The following is a 26,494-nucleotide window of genomic DNA, read 5'->3' as shown; positions in this document are numbered from 1 at the left end:
AATCTTGAGGTTCTGATGGTGTTACTCTCCCATCACTCAAGAGAAGTAAACACTTCCCAACCACCTTCTTGCTCCCACAATCTTTGGGATGCTATTTTCAGCTATTCCAAAGTACTGGGAATATGAGCAGGGGGAACCCTAGAGCCTTGTATTCATATTCCACCACATTTTAAAGTTCCTTCTAAGACAAAGGAGTAATTTACTGACTTGAATTTGCAAATGCATTTCTTTTCAAATAAATATTCATATTCAGCCCTTTATACAACACTCCAGATAATTCTGACAGCCTCTAAGATCATCACATTGTAACAAATACTTGCAATAAAATCTGATAGTTATAAAATTAACTGGAGAGCAAAACATCAGTGTTAAGGACAGAAAACCTACTTACAAAAACAACTCTTTTTGATGAGGATCTTCCAAGTTGAATTGATTTTTTCTTATAAGTTCAAAAAATTCTCCTCGTCTCCTTGAAAGTAAAAGAAAAACATATGGTAGTTATGATGAGTCCCCAGGCTCTTATTTCTTCAGCTAACAAAGACCCATGGAGTAAATTTTTGGGAAAAAAAAATCTCTAATGGTTTTTCCCATCTTAGAATCCGATATAGAAACCATCATTTAAAAAGCTAAAAATACCGGGGCGCCTGGGTGGCGCAGTCGGTTAAGCGTCCGACTTCAGCCAGGTCACGATGTCACGGTCCGTGAGTTCGAGCCCCGCGTCAGGCTCTGGGCTGACGGCTCGGAGCCTGGAGCCTGTTTCCGATTCTGTGTCTCCCTCTCTTTCTGCCCCTCCCCCGTTCATGCTCTGTCTCTCTCTGTCCCAAAAATAAATAAAAAACGTTGAAAAAAAAAAAAATTAAAAAAAAAAAAAAAAAAAAAGCTAAAAATACCTCACTTTTTTCCTTTGTGCCATTTTCTTTGGGTAAAACAATAACACCTCACCTAGTTTTTAACTACAGATCACAAATAATGGTAATTTCAATTCTTAAGCATGATTTTAAGAAAATAAAACAAATTTAAAATTTGATGCCAAGAATGACTTGAAAATTTAAGTGTATGGCATAATGAGATCTATATGGCTTCAGTTCAATTTCATATATCTTATTCATATACATTATGGTATAAGGTAAAAAGTATATACTATTATTCACTCAGTGCATAGTGAATGCCTCCTATGTGCCCAATACTGTTACGCATCTTGGGAAGTTATAAGACAGGAGTCCTTTTCACAATGTTTAAAATCTAGTCAGAGACACAAACCAAAGATAAGAAAAACTTATATAACAAAACTGAATGTATGTCACTTGAGTACCAAAAATGAAAAATACGTTGCAAAAGGGTTCAGAGGAGAGACCCATGTGGCCTGGAAAGGCTGGGAAGTCTTTGTGGTTACAGGTATTTTTAAATTCTTGGTAATCTGATCATCTTTATTCTGTAATCATTTTAAGTTAAACTGAAGTTTGCCATGTTTTCTTTTATCCTAATTAAAGTGCTGCCAAATCCAATGGCACGGCACTTTTAGACACAGACACTTTTAGGTGCAGCTATTTTTAGACGTACAACAGTAGGTACCTGGGTATGTGTTTTTGTATATCCGTTCTACTTGGTTTTACTTGTCATAAGAGTGGTGAAAGCCACACATATGAATCCCTGTGCAGAAGGAGAGAGGCCTGTGCTTCAGGGAAATCCCACAAGTGTGACCGCCAGACTCCCCTCACTCCTACATGTGCAGCAAAAGATCTTGGTCTGTATGTGGGAAACTAATGCCTGCCCAAATGCAGCAAGGTCTTTTCTCGCTTTTAGAAAGGCAGTTTAATTACAGGGAAATGCATACATGCATGACAAACACTACTCTAATGCACACTCTAATTTCTGAGTCAATGACTTCACTAATTAAAGTTCTATATTAATACCCTTCTGCCAAAATCAAATAAAAAGAAACAAGACTTATGTGTCTGGCACTTAGCTCTTTTTCCTGCCCACTTAGGCTTAGATGATAGTATAAAGGGACTGTAATGTGGTCAGAAGCTGGGGAGGGGGGTGAAGGAAAAGCAGATGGGCTCTATAACCTTCGGGCTGGACAACGCAGCCTTGGAATGACCTTGGCATGGTTATTTACCTTGTACACAACTTCAGAGGCACAGGAGTAGTTACACGTCAGAAATGACTCTGTATTCTGTAATTTCTAGCACTAAGTCATATGCCAAAGGAGTAGACTTTTCTGGCTTCCTTTAAGAAACTGCACCATAGTTTGAAAAACAAGACATTTGATTTGCCAGGACATCTGTCTTTATAATCTTAAAACCTCCCAAAGTGCATTTGAAAAGTTTGAAACAATGCAAACATTTCCAAGACCTACTGATCTCATAATATTTCTTAAAACTTACTTAATATACAGCGCTAGGTCTGTAGCTAAAATAGCTTGCTTGATTATTTTCAGCGTGGTCTTATATTCTTCGATGGAGAGGCCACTGAGAATCTGATTGCCCTTTATAAAAAAGAAAACCATCATTAGCACTCTGCCTGGAGAGGCTGCTGACAAGAACAAAATCTGAAGGTAGAGTGACATATCTTAAACACATGTCTAGTATTCTAAACTCGTGAATACAGAGGACAGCTGCTTACTTTAATGCCATGAAATGATGTTTCCCCTCTACGTTCCACTTCCCACCACCCTGTCCTATAAGAAAATACGGCTTCATAATGGTGCACCTACCTACACATGCATGTTTTTCCACATCTTATACTCCCTAGGCCTTAGTCCAGGCCTAAAACCTAATAACTATATATATACATATATATATAGTGCTCCCAAATCAAAGCCATATTAATGGAAATCTAGAATGGAGTAGCAAAACTTTTAACCATTGATTATTTAAAGAATCATTTCTCTATGGATTCTGTCATAAATCTAATAACATTTTTTGGGTGCAAATTTCTATAATTTAACTTAATCAATATGGCAGACAGTGTGTGTTCTTTAGGAACATGTGAATGTAGATGGTGGCCCTGTAGGGCATGAGCCAAAGGTGTACTTACTGGTCACAAAAAAGCAAGTATGGTTGAAACATCTATAAGGAATATTGGAAGGCGCCTGGGTGGCTCAGTTGGTTAAGCCTCCCCTCTTGATCTCAGCTCAGGTCATGATCTCATGGTTCATGCTCTCTGCTGTCAGCACAGAGCCTGCTTCAGATCCTCTGTCCCCCTCTCTTTCTGTACCTCCCCTGCTCGTGCTCCCTCTCTTTCTCAAAAATAAAAAATAAACATTAAAAAAAAGAAATATTGAAAAGGTGCTATGTAACCGTTTTTTATTTCTTGTCTGTAATTTAAGGCATAGTGGCTCTCTGATGTTGAGCTACATAAAACATTCCTTGGGTATTCAGCATACACTCAGGACAACATCTATAAGTTGAATCAGATGTGCTTCCTAAATCTCAAGGCCAAGAAAAACCCAGAGGAGTGGGAATGAGATCTGGAGGCAGAGGATTTGTTCTGAACAAAGAGAAACTGCCGAGTGTGGTAGGCCAGTGCCAAAACACCGGTTAGAGAATAACTAGATGCCAAAATTGTGGCATGTATCTAATTAATGAATCTGTGATTACAACCATAAACATTGTTTTAAAATATGTAATCACTTTAGATTCTGGGCCAGAAAGGAAACTATTTAGAAAATAACTGATACTTCTATGTGTTTTAAGCTAAAACAATTTCAAATGGAAAAGGAAATATCTTGGGGCGCCTGGGTGGCTCAGTCGGTTGAACGTCTGACTTTGGCTCAGGTCATGATCTCACGGCTCGTGAGTTTGAGCCCTGCGTCGGGCTCTGTACTGACAGCTTGGAGCCTGGAGCCTGGAGCTTGCTTCAGATTCTGTGTCTCCCTCTCTCTCTGCCCCTTTCCCACTCATGCTCTGTCTCTCTCTCTCAAAAATAAATATTCAAAAAAAATTAAAAAAAAAGAAAAGGAAATATATTTTGGTGTTATATTTTTATTTTTGCTTTCAAAAACAGAGACTGTAAATTCTCTGTAAATGTTTTGGTGCTAATACTAAGTAATGTTTTGGTGCTTACAAAGACAGAGTATTTATATGGTCTTATAATTTGAGACCAACCATCTATACGACCAAATTTCTTATAAGTAATAATGTATTACTTAGTAAGTTATGTTATTTATTTATTTATTTTAAAAAAAAATTTTTTTTCAAGGTTTTTTTATTTATTTTTGGGACAGAGAGAGACATAGCATGAACAGGGGAGGGGCAGAGAGAGAGGGAGACACAGAATCGGAAACAGGCTCCAGGCTCTGAGCCATCCGCCCAGAGCCCGACGCGGGGCTCGAACCCATGGACCGCGAGATCGTGACCTGGCTGAAGTCGGACGCTTAACCGACTGCGCCACCCAGGCGCCCCGTAAGTTATGTTATTTAATAACATAGGTATCTATGATAGGGATACTGTTAAATATGGGCTTCATAAAAAGCTTAGCATATTTTCTTTCCTTAAAACTAAACAAGATATTAAAATGAAGGTTTTATAGTTTTTAAAAAAAAATTTTTTTTAACGTTTATTTATTTTTGAGACAGAGAGAGACAGAGCATGAACAGGGGAGGGGCAGAGAGAGAGGGAGACACAGAATCTGAAACAGGCTCCAGGCTCTGAGCTGTCAGCACAGAGCCCGACGCGGGGCTCGAACTCACGGACCGTGAGATCATGACCTGAGCCGAAGTCAGACGCTTAACCGACCAAGCCATCCAGGCGCCCCGAAGGTTTTATAGTTTTAAATGAGGCATATAGATAGCAAATCCCAAGGAAAGTACAGATTTCTCTACTACAAAACAGCATATAATTCCTGAGAAATCTCAGTTCTGATAAACTACACACTAAAAATGACATGGTTTATGGGAAAAATTAGTGCTGGGGCAGATTGCACAAAGCCCATGAAACTTTATAACCAGAGCATAAACCAAACTGAAAATTGGTGCATCTGCAGGTAACCCAGTCATCTCAGGCTAGCCAGTCTGGAGGTCCTTTGAGAACAGTCAACACACAAAACGATGGCGTGGAAGCAATGGTTTGTGGGGCCCAGAGACAACGTGGATGGGACTGGATCACTGAGACATTGGGGCTGCTATTAAGGTGGGCACCGAAGGAGGAGCAACCTCCTAGGAGCCTAAAGCAAGCAGTCCAAAGCAAGGGAGCAAATGCCCATTTTCAATATTCTTGAAATAGAGCAGAAGGGGTGCCTGAGCAAAGCCAAGTAGAGGGATTTTTTTCTTTCTTGTATAAGGTCAAAAATTCAACTCTCATAATTCTTGTACCTTACCCAAGAGAACTTGTGGATGAAAGAATACAACTTGTACACTTACACTAACGTCATTCAATTACCAGTCACACATGAACTAATTCATACTAATCGCATACTTTATCAATCTAAAGTCAATTTAAGTATGCAGAACTTAAATTTTTTTAATGTTTATTATTTTTGAGAGTGGGAGAGACAGAGTGTGAGCAGGGGAAGGGCAGAGAGAGAGAGGGGACACAGAATCCGAAGCAGGCTCCAGGCTCTGGGCTGTCAGCACAGAGCCCGACATGGGGTCCGAACCCATGAACCATGAGATCATTACCTGAGCTGAAGTCATACACTTAACCAACTAAGCTACCCAGGCACCCACTGTGTACAGAATTTATAATGAGGTTACCAAATTGGCTGTATAACTCAACCCTTCATCCACACTGAGATGTTTAGGGAGAGGTGAGATTGTGTTCCCTTCCATCTCAAATAAGAGAGTGGGGCATGAAGTCCCTACATATGTCTCTTGTAGTGTAGTGAGAGTGGGAAGGGCCACAGTGGTCTCATGTCTAATTCCTGTCTGGAAAATCTAAAAGGCAAGACACAGGCTGACTAGTCACTCTGACTTTAGCAGCAATGGGGAAGTTCCTACTATATGGGATGGCTTGCCCTCTCCAAGTTTTGGAGGCATGGGATTGATTTCAGTCCTGTCCTTTTCAAAGGGGATGACAAAGAAGGCCAAAGAACCTTAGCAGAAAGGAGCTGAAAGTGAACGATCAGATTTTCCTGAGCAGAGGAAGGAGCCATAAGTAAGGCAGGCAGAGATGATCATTAAAGGAACATCTGGTAGAAAAGCCCCACAATGAGGGCACTTGGCAGGCATCATGAACTTACCCACAAGAAAAGAACTTGGTTTAAACTCCTGCCAGGCACAAAGAGTGAGACACTCTTTTTTTTTTTTAATTTTTTTTTAACGTTTATTTATTTTTGAGACAGAGAGAGAGACAGAGCATGAACGGGGGAGGGTCAGAGAGAGAGAGAGACACAGAATCTGAAACAGGCTCCAGGCTCTGAGCAGTCAGCACAGAGCCCGACGCGGGGCTCGAGCTCACATACCACGAGATCGTGACCTGAGCCGAAGTCAGACGCTTAACCGACTGAGCCACCCAGGCGCCCCAAGAGTGAGACACTCTTAACGGTACCAGTGTGTTGAGAAATTTCTTGCCCCTCTTCTTAGCTATTCTCTCTTCCTAATCTCCAAGTCTGGAGGGGAAGGAAACTACATGCGGGGTTAGGGATGAGGAAGGAGTTAGAAGAAGCACAAGATAGGGTTGAGAGAAGCCAACCAGGCAGTAGGGGGAGAACCTGAAACTTTAAACCAAATCCAAAATCCAGAGTATTACACAGAACTGGACATTTTGGTTTCTAAATTGAGAATTGCATAGTCTATTTTGGGACTTGATGTAATTAGTACTTGACGTAATTTTTACTTATAAAAGAATAACCAGAAAAGTCATGGGCCTCCCAAGTTTTCTTCTAGGGCTCAGAGAAGACTAGCCACACGGGGCAAACATAAAAAGATGGGGGTAAAATTGCTTTAAGATTATATACCACGCATTGTGCTTGTTCCACATAGTAGTTACAACTTTGACTTTTTTCTTACTATAAAGGTAATACATGCATATAGCAGATATACTGTGAATAATGAACAAATCAAAATGAGAATGTAAAAGTATTCATAACTGGACAAAGAAAACCTTTGTTAATCTTTTGGCATACATTATTTTAATTTTATTTTCCTTAGCATTTATTTGTCTAGCATAGCATATCATATGTTTTCTTACACTGATGAATATTCATTTAACCAAACTATTGAATAGCTTTATTTCTTAACATAGCAGTTTGTTAATGGTCAGAAGTTTCCATGAAAAGAGGAACAGGCATGGTCTTGTGAAAGCAAACCTTTGAGCGCTGTATAAACCATTTCATTTGACCAAAAGAAAAAAAAAGGGGGGGGGGGAGAATTAACTAAGAGCCAAAAAATACTAGTTTTGTTTGTTTCCAGTTTGCCATAACCAAATAGAGGTGTGTAACCAGATATCCTTTATCAGGCAACATTTAGACAGTTTGGGCTGTCCAGAGAAGTGAGGCTGGGAAGATCCCAAATGTTTTGGCTTTGCCTTCCTTACCCAAAAAGGAATAAAGCATGCTCAAGAATTTATGATGCTGGGAATAAGTCCAAAACTTAAAAATAAAATTGAATTTATAAAGCTCTCTTTTAAAATTCCACAACCATAAAGTAGGTACTTACTGGACTATTAAGAATCATCAGGCACTGGTCAAAGTGATGATGCTCCATGATCGAATGGCAGTAGAGCTGAGCAAGTGGGTGTTCACTTCTGAAAAATATTTTGTGGAAGAGAGAAAAAAGGCTTAAAAATTACTAGTTTCCCCAATACATTAATTTGTTCTTCATATTAGTCAATGAAAAAACAGGCTACTTCACAAAATTAATCAGACTAACAATTTTCTCTCCTTTTGCTGAGGAAAAGAGTGAGATGATCTCTGGGAAAAAACAGTCAAATTATTTTCAAATACCAGGGTAACCACTGCCTGTTCAAAGTATGAACAATTTCATTGGTTTTAATATTGATAAAATAGTAGGAGTAAGCACAAAGGACTAATTTCTCTAACCATGAGAAAAAAATTCTCTGAAATACTTGTACCAATGATATTTTTCAATTTCAAAACTGCAATTAGTTTAAAATCTGAAACAAATTGCAATGCTAGTCTACTCCTCTGCAATAAGGCTGAGGGCCAGCATATTCACATGTGCCTGTATATCCAAGGAGAATGGACTGCGATGGAACGAATGGGTAGGAGGGACAAAAGGCAAAGAAAGGGGGCAGAGTTGGTGCCCACCCTCCTTTGAAGGGAAGAAGGAGACAGCTGAGTCAGAAAAAGTTCCCCATGCATGTGGGATCCAGAGTATTTCAGCGTAGGATGTCCTGGTAGCTCTTTTAACTTGAACTTGGGGACAAACAGAGGAGACTGTCTGGCTGAGTAAAGGGAATGGAAGGGGGGTTATACTCAGTTCACTGTATGTAACAGGCAGTCACAGATCAAGGTCCAAAGCATGTCAAGTACAGTCCTCCACCTCTTATTTCTCACGACCCTTCGCATGTGAATATAAAGCACAATTTTCACTAGTTTTTCTTTAAAAGAAAAAGAAAACGTGAGAGTTCCTGAAAGTCTCTGTTCCTAAAATTTGTAGGACAGGGATTTATGAATTGTAAAGCACAATACAAGTGTGGATAACACAGCTGACTTATTTCTTTGTACTACTATACGAGTCATTAATTGAGTTTTCATTTAATTTAGAGAAGCTGCCCAAGACTGGAGGAACATAACAAGGGAAGAAAATGAGTGCAGTAAGAGAAGCTTAAGGGAAAACAAAAATAAAACAAGGGAAATAAAGGTAAGAGAATGAGCAATCTCATCTATTCCAGTTGTCTAATCTTCCACTGATAACTGCTGACCCCCAAACGGCCATTCTTTGTGTTGTAAACTTTATCAAATTAACTCCTGCCTGTCTTCTTTGCTCCTCCATGTTTAGTAAGTTGTACAATGGACCAGATACTGTCCTTCTCATTGGACAATGGGAAAACAATGGATGGAGTAAAATGAGCAGATTTACAAAAAAAAAAAAAAAGATAAATTTGCTGGAATCAAAACTGGAGATGCATGGAAAATACTGGAAAGTAGTTAGGAGACTACTGGGAAGCTCATAGTCCTAGTTCTAGTAATGTAGGCACGAGACAGCCTGGACCAGGGTGACAGAATCCCACATACAGACAAGTAGAGTTGCCTCATAGCTGTTTAGGAGGTAAGAGTTGGCAAAGAATCTTGATGTTGGGACCTAGTAGGGATTTTCCTAGGGGAAAAGTATGAATGCCACATTTCTGCCTTGTCATTTACTGACATAGGAGAAAGGGAGAGGAGAAAGGGAGATAAAGGAGGCGAAGATGTGTAATTCAGTGTTGGATCTGTTGATTTTAAAGTGAATGAGGTCCACCAAGTGGATATAAAAGTTTGTATCAGGTCTGGGCTGGAGATGTAGACTTAGAACACAATAACCTGCAGATATCTGGTTATCTCCAAGCCACAGGAGCAGATGAGACGATGCAGGATAATGGAGGGCCCAGGGAAACAGAATGATGGCCTCCCTTCTGAATTTTGGCTTGCATTCTATATTCTCTATTTTCTCAACAGCATTTTCTCACCATTCAGACTAGCTATGCTAAGGTCAACTTCAACATGATAATTGCAACCTTCTTCATTCCCTTCACTTAGATAAGGAAAAGCATCTAGAGTATCTGTTATTTTCATTTGCATAAGAAATTCAAGGACAGGGCGCTTGGGTGGCTCAGCTAGTTAAGCATCCAACTTGGGCTCAGGTCATGATCTCACAGCTCATGAGTTCGAGCCCCGTGTCAGGCTCTGAGCTGACAGTTCAGAGCCTGGAGCCTACTTAGGATTCTGTGTCTCCCTCTCTCTGCCCCTCCCCTGCTCTCTCTCTCTCTCTCTGTCTCTCAAAAATAAATAAAACATTAAAAAAAAAAGAAATTCAAGGACCTATGGTATTAGTTTAATATCCATGTTGTTCTGCCAGTTGTTAGCTGTTTATAAGTCTATTACCTTGTTAGACTATAAACCTCTTGAGTTTGGCCAGATTTGTTTTCCCCAGTGATAATAATTACCATTTACTGAGAGCCTCTAACGTGTCAGGCACTGCACTAAGTAGTTTATATTTCATTTTTATTTAATATGGGACATCTCTGTTCACCACATCAAAATCCTTGGCCCCACCTCGGACTCCAGCCACTGATGCAGCATCCAGTTTCAAGCACAATTTAATAGACTCCCTGCAGGGCCCAATTAGAAGGTACTTTGCTGTGGCCCACCATGTCTGCCCTGCAGCTCTCTGCCCTCTGCTGGTGCCAACAAGACCTCTCTTGCTGCATTCACCCTTGTTGAGCCTGGGCTATGGAGGAGTCAAGGCACATGGAGGCCATCTTTGACCAATGGGGAATGGGAACCTGTGGATCTCTGCCCCCCTCCCTACTTTGTCCCTGGCCATTTATGTACAATTCTGGGTCTCATTTCCTAAGACTTCTCTGAATCACCTGGCAGGACTGAGCACCAGGTGCCTGGATGGGTGGACTGCTGGTAACTCATCCTCTTCCTGGTTTCCCCTTCTTCCCTGTTTCCCACTCCCAGGCCTCCATTCCCGCTCCCAGGGATCAAATGCACAAATAGGCTATGTGCACACCAGTGTTTGTCTCAGGCTGTGCCTCCAGAGTGACCCAGGCTGACACCTCTCTAAAATTGGCATTTTAGCATTTATTTTTTAGACAACCAAGAGTTCAGAGAGACTGTCTAACTTGTTCAAGGTCAACACAAATGGCGGGGCTGGGATTCAAACACATCCTCTCACCGCATCACACTGGCTCCTGACCCCACAGCACTTTGCACACAGCATCCACTTACTGACCTAGTTAGAGGCTGGACCGAGATGCAATTAAGTGCATACAACACAAACATGTTTAAAATTTCAGGCGCACATTACATTTTTAGACAATGCAGACAGGACTGTTTCCCATTAGAAAAAACTTCTTGGCTTATGAGAGAGATGAATGCAAATTATGTGTGTTTGCCTTTACTTACATTCTAAAAATATGGATTTATGAATCCATAAAAGGGCATAAATACCCCAAGTTTCCTGTTTACAGAAATATTAGTGGACACCAATGTGTTCTCCATTCTACTGCTTTTTACTGTTTCAAACACAAGGCTATTTCTTGCTTCTTTATATGAGAGCCTGTCAGAAGGGCCCACTTAAACCACCGCTTCCACTGAATCTTATTCCCACAATGATGTCTATTCGTATGGACCTTACACCCTCCCTACATTTTCCTATCGTCCTGCAGTAGTCTGTCCATCTCTTAGAGTGGTGTTAGGAGTCAGTGCCAAGGTCAGAACAACATTCTAGGGACAAGAAGCCTTAGAAATCAATAGAAAATGCAAGTTCTCTGAGAAAAACAATTCTTGCCACCCCAGGAATCCTTTTACAGACTCTTAACAACCATCCTTGATTTTGCTTCTCATACATGTATATTGCTCTGGGTTCACATCTCTTAACTACTCTTTGTAAGCATGTAAACCCCATTTGATTCTTCACTTGACCACTTCTCTCCAAATCATCACTGTTGTATTCTATCAGTCAGGGATTATTTTACCCTGCATTCTCTGTAATCACATTAGATGCCACAGGTATTCAAGGTGATGATTCATTTGGCCTTTTGACCCTACTTCCTTAACCTCCTTGACTCTATGGATAGTCTCTTTTCATGTCAACAATGGATATTCCTCTACGGATAGTCTCTTTTCATGTCAACAATGGATATTCCCTTCTTTGTTCCACAGCTTCTAGGTGCTACCAGGCACAGCATTTTTGCTACTCCCTGATCCATATCTCACCTTGGGACAAAGCAAGATCTTGAGTCCTTAATAGGATATCCTTAATATGTCCTTAATAGGATCCCCTTTGAAAAAGCTAAAACCTGGAGAGCATTTAATATATCTTGGGTATTGTTCCAAGTACTTCACATTTATTTATACTTTTTAATCCTTGTTAAAAAAAAAACCAAAACAAAGAAACAAACTACAAGATAGATACTGTCATTATTCCATTACACAGAGAAGAAAATAGAAAGAGGGGTGTTAAATGACTCATTCAAGGTCAGATGGTAAGAGGAGAAGCCAGTATTTGCTTTTGTACCCAGGCATCTGACTCAAGTTGGCCCTTAACCACCATAACTATCATAGCCACTGTGGCATGGTCAAAGGACTGACTAGTTGAACTCATGTATATGAAGTACTAAAAAGAGTTCACAATGCCACATGGTAAGGGCTATATAAAGTGTTAACTTCTATTATTATTATTACTAGCTAGTGACTTTAGGACTCCTCGAACTTGTACTTTTTTCATGTTTGGATCTCCAGTCTCTCAAGCCCTCCAAACTTATCAGGGATGATGTCATTCTTGGCTAATACAGACTCTACTCAGTTGAACTTCACAGATTGTGATTCCTGTGCTGTCTTTACTGCCCTGTTGGGTCCCTCAGTGCCTGCTGACATTCTGTTGCCACCACGCCAGCCCATGACTATAGCTGTTCCTCTAACAGACAGCAGAGAAGACCAAGGTACAGAATGAGTTTTCCCAGGACAAAGACACATGGTCTGAGTGTGATTACCAGGAAATTTCTTTTATTCTGATTTTATGGAACCTTAATCTTGAAAAAAAAACATTCCTTTGATCATTTTACCTTTTCTAACTACCATCCTATTTATTATTTTCTCTTCTACCTCCTGTCCTTTTTGTCCCTCCTTCCCTAAGTACACACACAAGTGCATACACACTTCCCAGTTCTACTGTCATCAATGGCTCCATCAGTGTTGCAGTTTCTTGGACCAGGAGTCATGATTTCCCCCTTCCTTCATGTTCAATATTAACAATATTGAACAATATTGAACAAGATCCCTTCCCCCTGTTCAATATTAAATTGAAAAACATTTCTCCTTCCATCTCTTCCTCTCTGTAGTCAGTATGTGTTTTTCACCAAAACTCAGCTTGCTGTAACAGCTTCCTAGCTGAACTCTGGGGTCCTATTTACTACCCATTATACCTTGTATCTTCCTTTGGGTGTTTCCTTCCTAAACAATGTCTTTATTACTCACTGTAATGGCTCCTTGTCTCTTCACTACACCAAATATGCTTAGTTTTATAGCTGTCTCTAAAGAGTCCTACAACTACTCGTTCACTCTCTTACTTTTCATCCCTGGTCAGTGAGCCTTCTGACTCTGCACAGGCCAGCCATCAGCACTGTTCCATGAGAATGCCCGCCTACCTCATTGTGTTTCTGGTATATCTTCATCCTCTCTCCTCTCCAAATCCTACCACTCTTTGGGATCCGCTTTGTCTCAGTTCTTCCATTAACAGTGCAGATGGGATTGCACTGGTCTTAACCAATCTCCTTCTCTGCTGAACATTTACAGTCCACATTACTAAACAATTCAGGACTTACTAAGTACCTTGTTGTATTGATCACCACTGTTTCATGAGGCTATGAAAATTCCTTAATAGCAGGGACCACATTTTATACTTTATAGCTCTCTTTCTGCCTAGCAAAATACCAGGCCCTAGTAATTGCCCATTAGCCAGCTGTCCAAAATGTAGGACACTTTCACTCTATTTTATAAAACACCAAACTTGAATGAATCTAACCAAATAAATGCACTCATACAGTCTTCTTATACTGACTGCAGGCTGAATTGCAAGAGGTTTCTCTACTTAAGCCGAGTGTCACATTGTGCTTTCTTTAGTAGATGTCTGTACTTCAGTCATTTTGTCCTATTCTTGCCTGTTTTTAAAGTAATCATCTAACATCTATCCGAAACCACTCCCTCTTTTACCCACCCACATGGGAGAAGAAAGCACAGCAGTGAACTCTTTCCCCAAATATTTCACTGGCATAGTAGCCGTACTCCTCATCATGGCAGTCTTCCTAATCAAGGAAGGAATCAAAAAATAACCAATAATGAATCAAAACATAGTCTGCTTTACATCTTACTCTAAATTAATTTTCTGAAAAGACATTCAAGAAGAATGAATGACAGGGGAAGTTTAGCATCTAACTTTGCTACCACATGAGGGCTTTTTTTCTCTTTTTGATGTATTAGTTTTGTTTCTGTGCCTTCTTTTATTGTGGTGGTTTTCTTTATGTAGTGTTTGAATACTGATGAAATTGGACACTGCACACCTTTTTGCAAGTTAGTTCTCTATACGGGAATGTTTATGGCACTCTGAATCTCCCGAGTCCCCTGGTGAAGAAATTCCTCCTTGAGATATAACTCATTTACCACTAAGGAAAGAAAAAAAAAGAAACATCCCTGGAAAATTCTTGGTTTCGTCTACTCAAACCACAGAGATGTAGGAAGAAATAAAAATCTCTGAAACTCCTTTAACTTTTTTTCTTAAAGTTATTATTACTTGGTGGAAGTCTGCTTTGTGGTGTGTGTAAAGGCAAGATTCTGCAGTCTATGAATTTTTCCCAGGACTTTTTTTTTTTTTTTTGAAGAGAAGATGACGTTTCTCCAGATGTTTTTCCGGGTAATTGTTTTTAAATAAACAAAGTAAAATATAGCTGAGTGTTTTTTTCACTCTAAAGCAATGCAACATAGCATCTTAGAGCGACCATAATAATATGTTCAGCTTTGAGGTATGGAGGGAACATAGCACTGCTGGCTTGGATCTTTAGGCTGCTACGTCTGTGTTTATACACCTTTTCATGTCATTGTTCCCTTTCATAATTACTCCCATGTCAACGTCAGGCTCAGGAACACAATCATATGACAAAGCACAGAGGACAAAGGACATGTCATCCAATCTGTTCTCCAAAACGTTAGATCTTAAGAGAGGAAACAGCCAGTCTCTGACACTCAGGCAAGAGCTTGATATCTTTTCCCATCAAAGGTCAGCAGAGGACACAGTTGCTGCATCACTACAATTCTTTCTACATGAAGTTTTCCATTTATTTAGATAAAGGGAATGTGATTAGAGAGCTCTCTGAAATTCCCTCAAGATATCAGACATCTGGAATTTCCTTAAGAGATCTATCCATTAGTTGAATCACTTGCATACTTAGAAAAATGCTAAGTAGTAAGAGATCCTGCCATTAAGATGTAGGCTTTTCAACTAAGTTGCTACAAGAAAATAAACATGTCACAGGGGCTCAAAACTCTGATGAAAAGTGATGTCACCTTTATCATCTCATTTGTCATTGCAAATGTCACTTTAAGCATGGCCCATAAGGGAGCCTGAAACACTTGCGTCAAGGGTTAGTATCTACTTTCAAAACCAGCCAGAAAGCAGGCTTCTGATGGTGATAGGAGTATCACTAGCATCTGCTGCTAAGACTTCAACACTTAAATATACACCACACAGGGGCCCCTGGGTGGCTCAGTCGCTTAAGCATCTGACTTCGGCTCAGGTCATGATCTTGCGGTTCGTGAGTTCGAGCCTCACATCAGACTCTGTGCTGACAGCTCAGAGCTTGCAGCCTGCTTTGGATTCTGTGTCTCCCTCTCTCTCTGCCCTCCCTTGCTCACACTCTGTCTCTTTCTCTCTCTCTCTGTCTCTCAAAAATACATAAACATTAAAAGAAATAAAAAAAATGCACTGCACATTCCGCCTCATATTGATATGCGTTATTTCTTAAAACTTACATCAACCCTACGAGGTAGGTTCGCTATCATCTCCACTTTACAAATCAGGAAATCAAAGAGAGAAATAAGAGAGAATAGAGAATAATAGAGAAAACAAGAGAAAAATAGAGAAATAAGTTCCCTTGCCCAAGGTCACACGGGAACTGCATGGCAAAGGCAGGATTCGAATCCAGCCTAAATGCAGAGCCCCAAATTGCCAACATTGTGCTGCACTGTCTCCACTAACACCAAAATCCTCCTTCTACTGAGTGCTTACTAAGTACTTAGGACTGAGCTAAGCACTTTTCAGATATTATCTTTTCTAGTCCAGGATGAAATTCCACCTCTTTTGAACCAGACTTAGTTTTCTAATGAAGCTCCTAAGCTGGGTATGCATACACTAAAGCAAAACTCTTGGTAATTATCTAATGAAATAAGATTCTCAACAAACATACTTTCTAAGCTTTGGGCCAGAAATGTTACCAACACAACATTGGATTCACACTACTTTTTTTTCCATTTCACTCGAATACAACCAGAGTATGTTGTAGGACCCCAATCAATTGAAGTGTGGTACCATCAAATTTTGCTGTTGCTCTTACTTTAAAAAAGACATCCCTACAATTTAAAAGAAACATTTTCTTCTTTTACTGGGGAAGACGCGCCTTACCGCTGTATGTAAGAGTTATTCACACCACGGTGGTCCAAGTCGTGGCTGAGAGCAGCAATCAGCAGGGCGAGTGTCTCTAGGTCGGTCAGCTTGTTCTACATGACCAAAGACGTCAGAGGAAAGAAAGAGAAAGGCAATTTGGTGAAGTTCATTAGAATACCTCTTCTCACCAATCATGTATTTGTGTTTTCGACTAGCTTTTCATATATGCTTATTTATGGTTGCAAAGGACTCATGCTGAAATCCTAGTCTGCAGGCAGCAAGTGGTACTTTGTCTTTCGAATGGGATTATTACAAATGTCATTCTCACCAGAAGAAGCTGAAATGCCTCCAACAATCAATAATCTGTCCACCTCTAGTAAATACCATTAACTCTTAATTATCTACATGTATGTGGAATAATCAAAATAAACTAAATAATTGTTGTCTCTCTGCCTTCTGGTTCCCTGAAGATTCTGCTGCTCTCACTCTCTGCCAGCAGTTGTCGTATCCCTAAGGAACACAGACAATGTGAACAGTAAGCAAAACAATAGAAAGTAAGAGGATTGGGAATGAAAATCTGGCTTTAAAAAGTTGAACAATATATTCTAAAGTCAAACATAGGTTATTTTTGTAATATCTGCCATTTGTATTATTTACACTACTGTTCTTCATCAGTAAGAAAATAAGTTGAAATTATCAGCTCCACTCTGCTGGAAACTCTCAACTCGCCATGTTGTATGTTGATGACAGAGAAAAAGATCCTGATTTTGTTATTCTTCATAAAAAGCAAGGATAGTTTTCAGTGATATAATCCTGATGACCTTTCCATAGCTCAAAAGAAGTTTACCCTATTTCTTACAAACGTTGCTATGGCAGGAAAATACTACTATGGTATTGCATATGGCTTCTTGGACAACAATTCCTTCTCTTAGCTCTAGCCAGTGTGCACCCTAGGGAAGTAGAGACAGAGGATACCATTTTTAGAATTTACTTTAAAAAAAAAGAGCATGGAAGCTCTGAATTAAAAGCAGTGATATGATGGATGCCTGGAATCACTTACCTAGAATAACTAGTCAATTCCCACTGAAGTTAGAATCTAAGGACAGAGATATGGATAAAATTTGGCCTGGAAAGCAATGAATTACTTGAATGTTCCCTGCATTGATCTTCCTTGTAACAGCCTATGGTCAATGTATATGATATGAAAACCCTTTCCACGACATAGTACTTAGAAGATTTAACTGAGGGCTCCAGAGAAAATGCGATAGAGAACCCTGGACCTATCTATGAAGTCACGTGGGTGGATTTTGAGGAATTCTACTATGGAACAGGTTGAATGTGGACATGAGAAATCTGGTTATTTTTCTTATACGGTAGAAATTTCCTCTGGAGAATGTATTTCTTTGCCCGAAGACCATTAAATTTAACGTGAAGTAATTTTAAAGATTTAAAAAAATATGCCATGTAGGTTACATATGAAAGAAAATTAATAACTAAGTATTTTGCCATGCTAGTCTTCTTCAATTAATAAGATGTAATTTATTTTGTATCTGGCAATAAATATTCCAATCATCATTAGTGCACATTAAAAAAAATAACTTGAAAGAATATGTTGTAAACTTTACCACTAAAGCAAGAAAAGGTCTTTAATATAAAAATGGCTCTCAAAAGTACCTGAATCTTGCCTGCTTTTAGAGCAGCAAACATGCACTGAGCTGTATTAAAGGCGTGTCTCCAATTATGATAGGCAACATTCTTCCGGTAATTCTTCTTAACACTTAAAATCCACCTGCAAAGAACCTTTAGGGAATGAAGCATAAGCAGTAACAATACTTGTTAACATCTATCACACATTTACTATGTTCCAAAGCATTTACATCTAACCCTCATAACTCCGAGGGAGGCACTACCACTTTGATCATTTTACAGGTGAGGAATCCGACTTTCAGAAAGGTAACTTGCCCAAGGTCACATTGCTCGCAAAGGGTGGGGCTAAAATTCAATTTTGAGCAATCTGACTTCAGAGCCCACCATGTTAACCACCATGCTAACTAAATGAGATGTAAAATGCAAGACAGCTCTAAGGTATTTTTGGCATGGGTAGGGAGGGCACTGACTAGCTTTTTAAAAGATATTGTGTTCAGGTGCCATCAATTAGGAGAGTCCAAATGGTCCGTTATGTATGAATTCACTTCTAGAGAGCCATGGAAACAGCTACTCTCAAGTTCTTTTCATGCTCCCAGTTTTTAATTCTGCAACAATTTTTAATTCTGCTCTGCAATTTCAATTCAGAGCAAGGCTGCCAGGGGTGGATTGGGGGCTAACATATACAGCACACGTCCAAGGACAAAATGGAGCTCCAAGTCCTGATGCTATCAGCAAGTCTTTTGTCCCTTTTAAACTACGCTTAAATATTCAGGCAGAGTTACTGCTTGGTTACCAAGAAGTAATGTTTAAATATATACGTAAAATAAAGCCCTGGGGTCCATATGAAAAAGACATATTTTAAAAGATGGAAAAAAAGGGACAGACCTCGGAAATCTCAAAAGCTGGGTTTAATTCAACTTCTAAGTAGTGTATTCATTAAGATCCCCAGGGACTCACGGGCCCTGAGCATGGTTATTTTTTGTTTGTGTTAGCATCAGAGTCTGCCTCTCTTCAATTCTGAATGATTTACTATACTTTGGGGGATCCGTAAAAATAAATATGTACTTCTTCCTACGTATATCCCTGGAGATACTTCAAACACAAAAAGCATTGCCCTGGGATATGGAAAAAGTACCAGGGAAAAGAATGTTGCTTTAACAATATTCAACACAGAATGACTGGCTGCAGAAGCAGGCCAAAAACAAGGTTTCTTCATTGTTGGTAGAAATTGCTTACATGGGATTTGGTAGAAAATCTGCGCTCTCATAACCTTCCTTTTCTTTTTTGGTCTTTTTGTTCCTGTTCTATAACACAGTTCACAGGGAATTCTGATAACAAGCAACCCGAATGTCCCATAGCTCTTGAACCTCCAAGTCACCATACTTAGCAGAGGATTTCTGTGTGACTACGACTGACATGTGTTAATACCAAGTATATTGCAGTTTCTTTCATCGTGACCATTTCTGAACAAAATCAGCTAGAAAGATGATAGCTTCATCTTATTAGCAGAACTTTAAGTAAGAGCTCTAAACTTTCTTTCATATGCTTAGAAACTGTAAAGTGTTACAGAAAATTACTGGTGATTAATTAAATACTCAAGGAAAATATGCAGGAAAACGCAGAAATTTAACCTATGAACATATCTCTTTACTAATCATAAATCTGTAGATGCAACTAAATATGCACACATATCATATAATGTTAAATAATGACCAAAATGACTTTATGAAATACAATTCCTGATGGACTATTCAGTTATGCTTCTAACAAGAGGGGCCTAAGAGAACTGGGTCATCCAATGGATATAATAGTTAGAAACTAGATTTAAATACAGTTTTAGATTCTGTTATCAGGAGATCTTTTAAAAACATTTTTTTAATTTTAGTTAACATAGAATGTTACATTAGTTTCAGGTACACAACATAGTACTTCTCTATATGTCATGCTATGTTCACCACAAGTGTAGCGACCATCTGTCACCACACAATGCTATTACAACATTACTGACTGTATTCCCTATGATTTGCCATTCATTCCTGTGACTTATTCATTCCATACATTAAGTGGAGGCCTGTAGCTCCTACTCTTCCTCACCCATTTTGCCCATCCCCCCAACCCATTTCCCTTTGGCAACCAGCAGTTTGCTCTCTATATTTATAGGCCTATCAGGATGTTCTTAACAGCATTTAGGAAAATTATGGTCAGATCGGCTCAGTGCTTGATGGATATGCTTGGCATGTTCAAATCTGAAATACAGTCTTTTGTACAGGACTACTGAATAATTATGTGCAATCTGGATGACTCTAGGGAGCATGCTCAATACCCTGAATCAGTCTCCAACAATTACAGAGGCTTCCTAAGTCCTGGGTGGCAGACTCAAAATGCTCTGGGAGAAAGAGAAGAAACAAAATAGCTCAGTTCCTGCCTTCAAGAAGCTCAATCGGTAGTGAAAATAATAAAAGTGCACATATAAAGGAAATAAATCCAATCGAGAAAACAAATTTTCAACAGTATTCCAAGTGGAGTGAAGTTAAACCTAAGGTTGAATCAGGCTCTGAGGAAGAGAAAAGCATGTTGTGGCAGGAAGTGGGGCAGACTTTCAAGTGGGACAGTCCATTCAGGAGGAATGACATGTAACAGACAGAATGTGAAAATAAGCACAGCACATGCAGATTTGTTCAAGTTGAGTCAAAAGTCCATTTCATAGATGAGCAAGAGCAATGGTTGTGATGTTAATAGGAGAGTGACTCAAGATCTGGAAGCCAAGAAGAGACATGAAGACTTGACATATCTTTCAGTAGGAAATATTCTTTGTCATGATGCTAACATCTTCACCAGCAATAACGTTTTAATTTTATCATCCTAAAACTATACTGACAAGAATATCTGAAATAAACATGACAGAAGAGTCACTAAGGCAGGAAGGTCAATCAGAATGACTGCTATTCAAATTGATGTTTGCCAGAATCAGAATAGTAGTTAATCAAACAGAAAAGGAGAGTAAATGAATGAGATACAGAGGAAAATTATCTGCCTAATAGTAAAAAATTGAAGGAAAGGTAAGAATAAAGATTGCTAAAGAAATTCTGAGTGACTATCTTCATATGCGACACTCAAATGCTATCTGAAAACGTATGGGTTTTTAAGAAATAAGTCAACTTATAAGAATTTCATAAACAGGTAAAAGGATCACATTCCTTTGTCCTGGCCAGGCCCTTTAAACAGCATCATTGCTAGTTTAAAGTAAGGAAATCTGAGAATGGAAAGGGATTTGAAATGCTATCTTGCTTTTTAAGGTCCTGTAACTAGTAAGAAGCAGAACCGAGATTCACATTTAGAACTGGCCTTAAATGAGGTCTTTATTCCATTAATAGAAAAGGCTATTAAAAATGAGCCCTATAAGGGGCGCCTGGGAGGCTCAGTGGGTTGAGGGTCCGACTTGGGCTCAAGTCATGATCTCATGGTTGGTGGGTTCAAGCTCCGCGTCGGGCTCTGTGCTGACGGCTTGGAGCCTGCTTTGGATTCTGTGTCTCCCTCTCTCTCTGCCCCTCCCCTGCTCTCTCTCTCTCTCTCTCTCTCTCTCTCTCTCAAAAATAAACATTAATTTTTTTTTAAATGAGCCTATAACCTATAGTAGAGAAATTGGATGGGGTGATACAACCATTGTCAAATTTGGCTGAAGGAAGGAAGAAGTGACATGTACTCTACAACTGTCTTAGGTACTGTGTTAAGCAGCAAAACACCATCTACACACATCCACATGCATACAAACAGACAATCACATCGATGCATGTGTCATTCTCACAAGACCCTCATAAGGAAGTCATACCATTATCCCCAACTAACAGACTGTGAAACCGAGAACTTGAGAGATTAAGTGCTTAAGGAAATAAGAGCTACTCACTAGTAGGGCTATAACTCAAAATTCATGACCTTTTTACTCTTATCATGCTATCTGAATTTCTTCATTTGAAAACAGAGACAATAACAACCAGAGAACCTTTCTTGAGGGCTTCTTGAAATAATCAAATGACATGATATCCCTTAATCAACATGTTCTAGCAAGAGTGAAGTATTAATTAGACTTCACAGATAGTAGTTCTTTGTTTTCATCCAAGAGTAATAGAAACTTTGGCTAAATTTAAGAAAGAATACCCCAAGAATACCATAAATGACACTATATTACCGTTAGCTCTATTAGTCCTGAGTTTTCATTCCTAACTGTGTGAGGCTTTTGAGAGCAGGACAGCTCTTCGCTCAAATGAATACTTAGCACAGTGCTGGGTACACTGTTTATGTTAATAAATTTTCATTTTATGAATTAATGGATTGCTAAATAGTAGAGGCCTTCAAGGTATTTAAATTTCCAGACAGGAAATCTGTATAAGAAGACTAGAAATTCAACTGACCAGGGAAAGAACAAACAAACCAAAAAAAAACAACTTTAAAGGTAAATTACTACATTTTGTTTTCAAACAATCCTTTCTATTCTCCCTTATTCTTTGATGCTAATACACATAGCCATTATGAAGATTTTCCCTGCACTCTGCAGCTGGTATTAGAAGATTCTGCCTGAAGTCTTGCTGTTTTCTGAGAGGTGAATAAGTAATCAACAGGGGTTAAAATCGGTTTTCATCCACACCCCACAGAGGTAACCCCTCTTGTTCGAACCACAAGCTTGGCTTCACATCAAGCGCCTGTACTCCCTTATTTCCAAAGGAGTTCACTCTGTTTTGGTCCTTCCCTGGCCTGTGTGATCATAACCTCTGCAATGAGATCAAGTTACTTCCGTTTAAAATTCTTCAGTGACTCACCACTGTTTTTCAGAATAAAATCCAAATTCCCCTGAACAGCTTACAAGGTTACATATGATTTGCATCGTAACCTTCCTCTCCACTTGCTTCCCTTGCCACTCTCACTCCCCCTCCACTAAGGCTCCCAGCCCATCCCCACTCTGTCCTCCTGGCTTTGTACATCCTGCTCCCACTATTGGGGATAATGTCCCCTATTCTTCCACCTGGTGTTTGATGCATAGTAAAAATCCAATACGTGTCTTGTTAGGGTTGATCATTTTTCTTTGAAAATCTCAGGGATGCATTAGGTGACAGTATATTAATTGCTGAGACTTAAAAATCCCTATTCATACTAATTCTCTCTTAACACACCAGACACACACAGACACACACACAGACACACACACACACACAAACACACACTTTTCACTTTTCCAAAGGACATGACTTATTCCTACCTCATGTTTCATCTGGAAGTTCTGCACAAGGTTGAGGTCAGTGAACATCCGAATTGTACACAGTGCCGTTTCTAGGTCAGACAGCTCAAAGTCACTGAAACTGAAGTCAGTAATTTTAAGTGTCTGAGCAGATGGTACAACAGCAACCTTAGGTGAAGAGAGAAGAACAAAATGAAATAAAGCTGTTAATTTTATAAAGCAGCAGTGGTTCACAAAGTTTTCTCACTTTACTACAGGGAAATAGTACATTGTGTTTATTTTTTCTTTCTAATGTGTACTCTAGAAATCTTTTGGTATAGGAGCTACTTCTGTTTTTTGGTTTTGTTTTTCAAATGAATCACTGGGGGAGGTGTGGGTAACTAATATGGTTCCAGGAAGATTAGGTAGAGGAGAGACGGTGACTACCCTGAGGTTGTACCTACAATAATAAGCAAAACTAAGGACTCCAGTGATCTGGCCCGTTTATATCCACTTAGTCTTAGTCATTCAGCAGATATTTACTGAGTAATTATTCTGGACCTGTCCCAGTACTATGGGCTGGGAATCAAGTGGTGAGCAGGATAACGATAATGTTCTAAGTATTGAATTCTCAAGACAATCTTATTAAGTTGACACTCTAGCTCTATTTTTCAAGTACAGAAGCTTTAAGCACAGAGAGGCTAACTGCCTTACCCATAATAGCCAGCTAGTTAAGGAATGGAGCCCAGCTTCGAATCCAGGCGAACTATGCTATTTTCAGATTTGACACCATCTCTACTTGAGAAGAAGTCACCCAAGCCTGATCATGAGTCACCTAGAGTGCCTACTAAAAAATACCTCAGTGATTCTGACTCAGGAGATCTGGGATGGGTCTTGAGAAGCCAGTTTTGTTTTTTGGAGGAGGATCTGTTTTTTAATTAGTATCATTGGTTTTGATTCGATTATCATTTAATTGTAGTAAACACCCCTGAATTCTTCACATATACCTTGCTCTTTTTCACCTGCTTTTTGTACCTCCTGCTTCTCCGATAAAGTACCTACTCTCTTTAACTGATGGACTCCTTTAAGACACAGCTCCCATCCAAAAAAAGACTGGATGCCCTTCAGAGCGGACCCCACCTTGGGAATACCTGTTTAATTACAGGAAGTTCACTATAATGTAATTTCCCGTTTATCTGTCTCCTAAGTACAGTGGGATCTATAGGCAGGACTGTATCTTTGTACCCATCTTTGTATCCACTGTGACTACTGATGGATACAGCTTTGGTATTTGTTGACATGAACATTTATTAAATGAGTGAGAGGGAAAAATTTTATTCCCTTCACTTTCTATGAGTCATAAGTTCCAGTTTTAAGGTCCCAAAACCTCCAAAGAGGGGGAAGCCCATTAACTTGAGTTGGAAAACTAGCCGACCTGGCAAATACATTCCAATCTGTTATACTATTTAAAAATTTGGGAGATTTTAACAACGACAGCAAAAAAGGATTTCTGGCTTCGGAAAAATCAGGCCATTCCGAGCCCCAATTCTCATGAAGCAACACTGGCCAAGGCCAGGGCACCTGCCTCCCTCAGACTGAGCAGAACTTTCAGGCTTGTCTCTTAGATTTCCTATCAGGCCCCTGTGGGCATCAGAACATGCAGGAACCCCATTCCTTCACCCCCTTGACCATTCCCTCCCAGCACTTCAACTGCTTTAGCCAGATTGGACTGCAATCTACCTGATGAAAAGAGGCTTTAACTTGGTGCCAGGCAGAGAGAAGACAAATTAGGAAATCTGAACCCAATTTCTTCCCCTTAATGTCTTTTCCTCATCTCCCTCCAAACCCCTTACTTTTCCTATGAGTATCTAGGATATCACTACTCCACTTTACCTCCATCTTTTGGGAAGTAAAAAGATCAAAATAATAAAATCTCATGAAGCAATCCACAGCTTTCCCCAACCAATCTTGGGGTGCTAGCCCATTCTCCTGCTCGCTTGACCTTTATATTGTACTCTTGTATACCAGGCATGTTTAAACTTTAAGTTAATGCCCCCCTCTTCATATTCCAAACTAAGAATTTTTTCCCAAGCCCAAAATTCACAAGAAAATATGCCTTCTGTTTAAGTCAATTCCACAGGCTACTGCATGGGCTGAAACAGGGGAAGAGAGGAGGATTTAAATGTTTAGATAAAGGGCTTCATTGTTTACACCGGCCTCCGCCTCCGACATCAGAGATTGGAGCAGGCAACTGGAGCGCAGCTCAGAAGTGTGGAGGTGGGAATAAGCCCACCTTTTAACCCGAGGCAGATTGCTGCTGTTTCCCTTAAACAGACTGCACTCAACAAGAGAACAGATGTTTTTTCCTTAGGGCACCATTATTCTTATGGAAGAAGTTTTCTTTCCTTCCACAAAGGATATTCTAAAAGCTATGGGACAAAGGCAGCCAACACAGCTTGTGCCTCTCCCCTTGACACTCTGATTCCCAAACCCTCTAGTGAGAGAAAAGAATCTTTTGCTTGTTCTATCACACCACACCACGGACTCAACCTTTCAGAGATGATCCAGTGGGGATGTATAAACATTTTCCTTCAGAACATGGTGGTCAGTGATACATGGGTTCAGAATTCTCGGAACTGATTGCTAACAAGCCATAAGAAAGTTGGATGTCATTTATAGCCCTTGTAAACTGCTTCTTTGACCATCATAAGACAATTCAACTTTCCGTTTTTCTCGAAAGGTCTTGGGATAAAGGTGACTTTAGATAAAACATATTACCTGTAAATATTACTTCCCATTTTATAAAACAAGATATTCTATAGTTTACTAATAGCAGAGAATAGGGTTTGTGGTATTTCTGGGATAGGCTATGTTATATATAATTCTGGATTTTCACAATCGCTTCTTTTAGTGACACCTTATTTTGTTAAGTGACTGCAGGGGATAATATAACTTATTGCATCGTGGTATTGAAGACTAGCAGAAATAACATTTTTAAAAAGATTTTATAAAGCACATTTTATAAACGTGTATGTGTCTTCTGGTTGCATAATCCAGTTCAACTATCATACCATCTAATCCCAACAAATACCGGTTATTCCTCTACATGGAAGCGTAATGTCTGTGACTCCCCAGGCAACAGTGTTTAGATATTTTATTGCTTAATTCAAATATCGTTGAGCTCTTCTAGAGTTGGGAGTTTAATCTGTGTCAAAAATAACCAAATATGGAATGCAAAAGTACACGAAGCCCAGTGGGTTAAAGATTCAATCTGGTAAAAAGGTCAATAGTATAATATCTTTTTTCTTCTATAATTGGATCTGCCACTCAAACTAATGAAGAAACTAGGCTAGCTTTCATGACACTTTAGAGGG

At 39.5% G+C, this 26,494-nt stretch overlaps 1 protein-coding gene across 5 annotated transcripts in view; it reads right to left on the bottom strand.

Moving 5' to 3' along the window:
* PDE5A (phosphodiesterase 5A) overlaps positions 1–26,494 on the bottom strand; it is a 142,509-nt gene that overhangs the window by 14,688 nt on the left and 101,327 nt on the right. For 4 of the 5 annotated variants that reach the window (XM_058721503.1, XM_058721500.1, XM_058721502.1 and 1 more), the window contains exons 12-17: positions 23,163–23,309; positions 17,939–18,064; positions 16,283–16,377; positions 7,598–7,685; positions 2,388–2,488; positions 392–469 (exon numbers count right to left, since the gene is read on the bottom strand). In XM_058721503.1, the coding sequence (XP_058577486.1) occupies positions 392–469; positions 2,388–2,488; positions 7,598–7,685; positions 16,283–16,377; positions 17,939–18,064; positions 23,163–23,309 (635 nt within the window). The remainder of the gene's footprint in view (positions 1–391; positions 470–2,387; positions 2,489–7,597; positions 7,686–16,282; positions 16,378–17,938; positions 18,065–23,162; positions 23,310–26,494) is intronic. The other variant, XM_058721505.1, reaches the window with a different exon arrangement.

Source organism: Neofelis nebulosa, chromosome 3 (assembly GCF_028018385.1).
Source record: "Neofelis nebulosa isolate mNeoNeb1 chromosome 3, mNeoNeb1.pri, whole genome shotgun sequence".
Classification (NCBI taxonomy): domain Eukaryota; kingdom Metazoa; phylum Chordata; class Mammalia; order Carnivora; family Felidae; genus Neofelis; species Neofelis nebulosa.
Note: the sequence above shows the minus strand (reverse complement) of the source record. Positions and strands in the feature narration are given on the sequence as shown.